Source organism: Silene latifolia, chromosome 4, assembly GCF_048544455.1.
Source record: "Silene latifolia isolate original U9 population chromosome 4, ASM4854445v1, whole genome shotgun sequence".
NCBI lineage: Eukaryota > Viridiplantae > Streptophyta > Magnoliopsida > Caryophyllales > Caryophyllaceae > Silene > Silene latifolia.
Genome location: NC_133529.1, coordinates 111,012,055 through 111,019,582, shown reverse-complemented (window position 1 = coordinate 111,019,582; position 7,528 = coordinate 111,012,055). Strand labels below are relative to the sequence as shown.

Sequence of the window (7,528 nt, the reverse complement as noted above, 5' to 3'; positions counted from 1 at the left end):
AAAAAAAAACAAAAAAAAACTTGGATTTTGGACCACAATAATGTTAAATTCTTTTTCATTGTAGATACCTAAAGTTAACTACAATCTTGTATCATGGTCAAGGACACTCATTAGTCGTAGTTGACTCGGCTACTGTAACGTTGTCCCCTAACCCGCCCCCTAGCTAATGTACTCATCGAACTTGGGTTTTGATTTTTAATTTATCGCTCCCCTTTCGCCAAAAAAAAAGGTATAGGACATAGATTATCATGTTAAAACTCAATCAGTTCTAATCAGCCACCCACAAAGAATAAAAAAAAAAATTAAACAAATAATTAAGACGGATGAAGTACCCATTACTAGACATTTAGAATGCTTGGAAATTGGAAAAAACCAAACATAAGAATTTACCAAAATACCTAATTTTTATGGGGAAAAAAGGTTAGGAGTCACTGAAATAATGCACATTCATAGGCAAAACACAATATTATCTTGAAAATATTAGGGTTTGAATTTCAATTCATAAATGTTTGTATCAACAACTATCCTTATCCCATATTCCCTAGTGAAAGCTTTTAGTACGACTCTTGTCTTTGTTACATGTGAAATATTATCATCTTGCAGAGATTTCAATTTCATGGATTATTGCCACTATCTTCAACCTACTTTTATTACATACTACATACCCCATTTGCAATCCCCTTTATTTATTCCACTACTACAACACAAGCAAGACATACACTACTCATCCACAAAACAAAAAAACCCTAATTTCAGATCTTAACCTAAATAGCATAAATAATATGAAAAATTTTGTTGAGGAAGAAGGTACATGTCAGCTGGTGGAGGCGTTCGCGGAGGACACAAAGGCGGTCGCAACATGGCCACCAAGGTCATATACCTGCTCCTTCTGTAAGAGGGATTTCAGATCAGCTCAAGCCCTTGGTGGTCACATGAATGTGCACCGCCGTGATAGAGCTCACCTTCACCACCAAGCCCAAGCCCAACCCCAAACCCAAGCCCAAACCCTAACCCTAGCTCCCCATCAGCCTAATGTATTGGGTTCGGCATCCTCTGTTGACCCTTTTATTAATTGGGCTAATGATGTTGGTGTTGGAGTGGTTAGTAATAAAGAGATGTCACTCTTTTATCAGTTTGCTAATAATCATAATAATGGTATTGTTAATAATTTTGAATTAATGTCTTCTTTTGTTAATGACGATGAGACGATGCAAGTGAATGAGATGTCAACTGAAGTTATTTGTGATACAATTGAGGTGAATAATGAACCTATTGAAGAGCTTGATTTAGAGCTTAGGTTGGGGCATTTCTATAGTAAAATCAGATAGTTGGAGGGTTTTTTTTGGGCGTGTTGACCAGGAGTATTGCCTACCGTCAATTAGGGCAATCCCCTTTGGGGTATCGCCTATCGGTAGTTGGAGATGAGATTTGATGATGAATGAAGAAGAAGAATTAAGGATTTAATGTTGTTGTTTATTTAATTTCACTTGATTGAAGCTAAGGTGGGATTTTAAATTGAAGAAGAGATTAAATAGTATTTTGTTTTGAGTTGTAAACATTGTTATGTTCTATGGTTGTATACTTATATAGACAATGATTTTGAGTTAAGGTTGATTAATAATGGAGAATATTCAAAGAAGACCACATATCTAAGATCTAAATCAGCTTGTAGTTATATATTAACTTAGTTTAGTTGGTAAAGTTATTACTGAGTATTATTGAATGGTAATTTGAAACTTGTCGACATTATTAGAGATGCCCTTGTACAAGTTTAGTAGTTAAGCAATCTTCTCTATGCAGTATTGTAAGACTTTTATTTGTTAGTGGTATTACTGAAATATGAAAAGCTGGTTTGTAGAAGTCATAAGAGCAACACAAATGTTGACTCCGATCCATATGCACCTAGATAAACGACGTCAACGACTGTTTTTAATCGATGTTATTGAGTGTTTTCTTACTAAAGTTAGCATTAATTGTAATTGAATTCGGTGGTCGTTTAAGTGAAAAGAATGGTTAGGTCATAGGTGTGAAGAAGTCAGTTCAATTTACATTTGAGTGTCTCCCATCGAAAAAGAACAAGAAAATTTACTAGTTTAAAAACCAATGGGTTGCTCCTAGAGGCATAGATAGAGAGGTTGATGAGACTTGATATTATTGCATCTTCTAGGGTTCAGACTTCATACTATTGCAGACACAATTGCACACTTTTTTATTTAGTGAAAACTTTTTGGGAAAATCTTTGACACATTCCTAAATTATGCATTATTGTTCTCTGTTCATTATGTAATCATCGATCTTGCTTCAATCATTAATAATTTAACTATAGTATATTACTCTCTCCGTCTCGGTCATTTGTTGTCCTTTAGTTTTGGCACAAAGACCAAGGAAAGGGAAATATGTCAATTACTAAATGACAAGTGGAATAAATTGAGTGTGAATGATCAAATTACTCATCAAGTTCATTCTTAAAATAGAAAGGACAATAAATGACTGAGACACCCCAAAATGGAAAAGGACAACAAATGATCGGGACAGAGGGAGTAGTATGGTACTAATCCGAGGTGTTGTGCGGAAGCGTGAATATCATTCATGTTGGGCCTCTGCTGCATCGGTGTCCACAACCCATAATAGTACGATATTGTCCGCTTTGGGCCAAGCTCTCACGGATTTACTCTTGGGCTCCTTCCCAAAAGGCCTCTTACTATTATATTTTGTAGACACTTATAAAGATGATCTTCCATCTTTATTCTATCGATGTGGGACAAGGGTTTGACCATCGCCGTGAGACAATGTCGCTTCTCGCAAACATATTAGCTCTCCCTCGAGCTATAGGAGTTCCACGTCTTATAGTGTACGTCCACCTTCAAGTCTTGGCCTGATAAATCTCTGTGTCTAGCCCAAGTCGAACTTTGGGTTCTGATACCACTTGTTGTGCGGAAACGTGAATATCATTCGCGTTGGGCCTCTGCTGCATCGGTGTCCACAACTCATAATAGTACGATATTGTCCGCTTTGGGCCAAGCCCTCACGGATTTACTCTTTGGCTCCTTCCCAAAAGGCCTCTTACTATTATATTTTATAGACACTTATAAAGATGATCTTCCATCTTTATTCTACCGATGTGGGACAAGGGTTTGCACCGTAACACGAGGTTGAGGACTTATTACTTAATTACGTAAATATAAAACAAATATTTATATTTCTTTCATTCCAGTTATCTGTTTACCTTTTTTTTATTCTTTCTGAAGAATATTTTAACTAAAGATCAACAAATGACGATTGGAAGGGAGGGATGAGGAGTAAGAGACTAATAAGACCATGTTCTTTTTGGTTAAAAAGAGTTGTACTGAACTGAACTGAATTGAACTAAACTGAATGAAGCTGAAGTAAGGCCATATTCTTTTGAACTTAATTTCAGCTCATTTCAGTTCAGTTTAACTCTCTTCGGTTCAGTTCAGTTCAGCTATTCTCTTCCCAAATTAACTCTTACTTCAGTTCAGTTCAACTCCATTAAATTCAATTCACTTCAGACAATTTCAGTCCAAAAAAACAGGGTCTAAGAGTTAATTTGTGAAGAAAAAAGCTGAATTGAGCTGAACTAAACTGAATAAAACAAAACTGAACTAAATAGAGTTGAGCTGAACTTAAATAAGCTAAAATTAAAAAAAAAAACGGGTTCTAAAAGTGGAAGAAGGGCAAATTAAAATGGAGGCACATCATAGGTATTAGGTAGTGTATATATGAAGATAGGTGATGACATTAATAACCCACAAAATCCCAACAGTACAGTGCACTGTCATTTTCTGTTTACCTTGGCTGATGAGTGTGGTTTATGTAATGTCACCATTTGCATTTATCTCCCTTTTTACACCCTTCAATTCGCACTATGTCTTATATCCCGTGGGTATCATTTGGTGCATGTATCTTATATATGATCACACATTCACATCTACACTGCCTACCTTTCATTCTTCATAAATATTTCCTTAGAAAATTTAATTTAATTTACTATTTTACTGACTTTGTGCCGCATCTTAAATTTCCTAGTAAAAAAGAAAAAAAAAAACATACTTGTATGTTTACTCTCTCTGTCTAATCATTTGGTTATCTTACATAATTCTGACAAAGACTAAAAAATGTAAGCAAATTATTGGGACGAATTATGTATAAGATGTCTTTTTTATTCACTATTAAAGGTAAGACATACATGTTTTGAACATGCAATGGGGTACAGATATCATCCTCAACTTCACTCTCTGGAATTTGGCTTTAAAGAGTAAAGACTAATCAACAAATCTGCATTGTATTTGATTCTAGATTTGTCAGGAAAATTTAAATACAATTTTGGACCACAAACTAAGAGAGCTTGAATATCAGATATGGACAATTCAAAGAGAACTAGATAGTTGAGAAGTAATGGAAGATAAATATATGAGTTCTATTGTATGTGCTTTTTGGATTTGGATCTTCTCCATTTCCTTTCTCTCCATTTCCTATCACAAGCTATTTTAATAATAATTATTCCTTTCACTCCCATTTTTTCTTTATTTTTATACGTAAATTGAGAACCGTTAGATTTTGCCAAGATGCGATCCGAGCCATTAATAGAAACTTGCTTTTCCATTTCTTTTTAGAAAATGGAGAAGAATTGGGCTCGTGCTCTTTCAGATAATCATTTTAATTTTTTTGCTCACTTACGTACATGCATAGACTACATAGCTGTACATTATGCTTCATTCCCCTTGATTTCACCTATTTTTTAGAAAATAATAATTGAATGAATTGATAGCTTCAATATTATTAATGACAAAGGTTGCTTATATAACAACGAATTTTCTAACATGTGCCCTAAGGGCACATGATAAGAAGTTAAGTATGGAAGTTGAGAATATATCATGAGAAATAAAATGTACTAAATGTGCACATCCCCCTTGGAGTAGGAAGCTCCAAGGGGTGACTCGAGTCCTCTGTCAGACATCGTGTCTCAACCACACGAGTCCCTCCAAAACTCAAGTACTAAATGTGGACATCCCCCTTAGAGTGGGAAGCTCCAAGAGGTGACTCAAGCGGAAGACGGTCTCCCAACCGCCTTCCATCTCCACAACAACAACAAAGTATACTTCACAATCCTCCAGCACCAATTATCACAACAACAATATAATTAATTACCAACAAGAATAATCATTTAACCACACAAGTTATAATATGTCACAAATGCTCAATCCCTCCTTAATTCACCCTTTTCTCATGTAATTGCTCCCTAAACATATTATAATGCATTCTAACCATTTGTATAACATTTAACCATGCTTACTCCCTTCACCACATACATAATTAACACAAGACAATATCATGTCACAAACCCTAATTACCAATAATCATGTTATAATACAACTACCATGAGATAAATGTAATTAATGACAATAAATGCATAATTAAACATCCATATTATTAAACCTAAGTAGGAAAAACCCTACCTCAAGCTTATCTTCACAAAGCCTTAAGTTATGGCTTAGAAATGCTCCTCACTGAAGCTTCCTACACAAATTAATTACTACATTCATTACCATAATTGATGTGAACATTATTTGCGCACATTTAGTCCCCTAATTGAGCCTATTTTGCATACTATTATAACATTCCTTAGCCATTATATCCGTCAAAACCTTCCTATTTGCTTTTCTAGCGCATTTCATATGTTTTGTAGAAAACGAGATAATAAGGCGGAATTTCCCGTCTTTCGTGCATATTTGGAAGGTTATTGATGATATTGGATGGACTAGTATAAAGAGCAGGCAAGAATGATGACCAATGATGTAGGAATAAAGAGTATATAGAAGGGTCATAAGGTTTAAAAGTAAGAATGACGAGAGGGAAGGCATTACAAGAAGAAATTGCTCGGAACTCAAATCAAGAGTTGCTCCTTTGGCTCTGAAAATATGGTAGATGGAACGGCGTCGAAAAATCAAGTGATCTAGGCTTTTGAATCACTCCGATAGGAGTCCGGATGAGAAAATGACGTCCGTTTTACAATCCGAGCTCAAGTGAAGCAGGATACAGCTCAACCCGCTCGGGTCAAATTCAACCCGCTCGGGTTGAATCCCAGGACGCCCATATTTCGCTCGGGACGAGCGTATTCCTGGACAGAAAGTCTTCCCTTGCTACGTGAACCACAAGACGCCCGTCTTCCCTTGAAGACGCCCGGGCAGCAGCTCCTGAAGACGCCGTCTTCACCCCAAGACGCCCGGGCAGAGACCACAGAATCCGCCCGTCCCATGCTGAAGACGCCCGGATTCCAAGGCAGACCAATTTCGTTTCTTCAAGCTTCAAGAAAGATGTCCATCCTTCCAAAAAGACCGGCGTTTCCTTAAGTAGGGACTTAATCGTAAGCCCTTAGTAAACCCTAATTTGTGCACCTAATCCCCACTATATATATATACCCCATTTGTAATAATCAAATTATCAAGTTTCCTTATATTAAATCAAGCTTTATTAGATTAGATTAGGAGTAGATTAGAATAGATTAATCTCAATCTTTCCACAAATCTCACATTAATCTCTCCTTAATTATTGTTCAAGTTTATTATTTCAAGTTCATCACTTTTGGGTAATTGAAGATTATTGGGTTATTATTGGAGGATTGACAACCTTCCATCAATCATCAAGTTTCTTCTATTATTCTTTGCTTTATTATTTGGATCATCTCAAGTTTGGTATAATTCCTTTACTTTTTAATCGTTATTATTCATTTCTTCATTCTATTATCATGTTTATACTTGTTGTGATGATTGACACCATTAATGACATGTTTCTCATGATAATGAGTGAGTAGTTTCTTTAGCTAGGATTAATGGGTAATTAGGGAAAACTAACATGGGATTGATTCATGTTTAATCTAATATGTTTTCATAATCAAATTGCTTGCTTGTTGTGATGTCAACTTTATGCACATGTTATGTTTGATGAAATGCTAAGCCTATGAATCCTTGCATTTTTACCATCTCTTATCTACTCAACTTGACTTGTAAGATATAAACCAACTCGAGTCTTGTTAAACCATGCATAGAAGTTGAATAGGGGGAAAGTAAGTCAACTTGTAGGTGTTGTACAATCTAATCGATTCGGCTCCGGGACCCAACTCTTCCTATGAACCGTAAGACATAAACCAACTCGGTTCCTCCACAACATTAATTGCTTGCAACTTTATAAACATGTTTGTATGATCAACACCATGAATCCCCTATGAACCCATGATATCCTAGCATTTTTAATCATTTGTTTACATCTTTCTTTTATTGCTTGTTTTACTTTATTGCTTTTTTTTAGTCTATAACACAACTACAAACCCCATCAATTGTGACACTAGCATAAATTGAGATAGATAGACTTACAACCCAAAGCACACCGTCCCATGGATCGACCTCGACTTAACCACTAACTAGTTGTTTGTTGAGAATATAAATGTGTTTGATTGGGGGACCCGACGACATCACCCACATCAAAATGGCGCCGTTGCCGGGGATGGTGA

General features: G+C 35.9%; 1 protein-coding gene across 1 annotated transcript; it reads left to right on the top strand.

The window, feature by feature from the left end:
* The first annotated feature begins 782 nt into the window (after positions 1–782).
* LOC141651931 (uncharacterized) lies at positions 783–1,328 on the top strand. The gene has a single exon (XM_074459621.1). The coding sequence runs from the start codon at positions 783–785 to the stop codon at positions 1,326–1,328; it is 546 nt and encodes a 181-aa protein (XP_074315722.1).
* The last annotated feature ends 6,200 nt before the right edge of the window (positions 1,329–7,528 follow it).

Excerpts from the sequence above, each read along its gene's own strand:
- LOC141651931 (XM_074459621.1), top strand. The coding sequence starts at position 783 with ATGAAAAATTTTGTTGAGGAAGAAGGTACATGTCAGCTGGTGGAGGCG.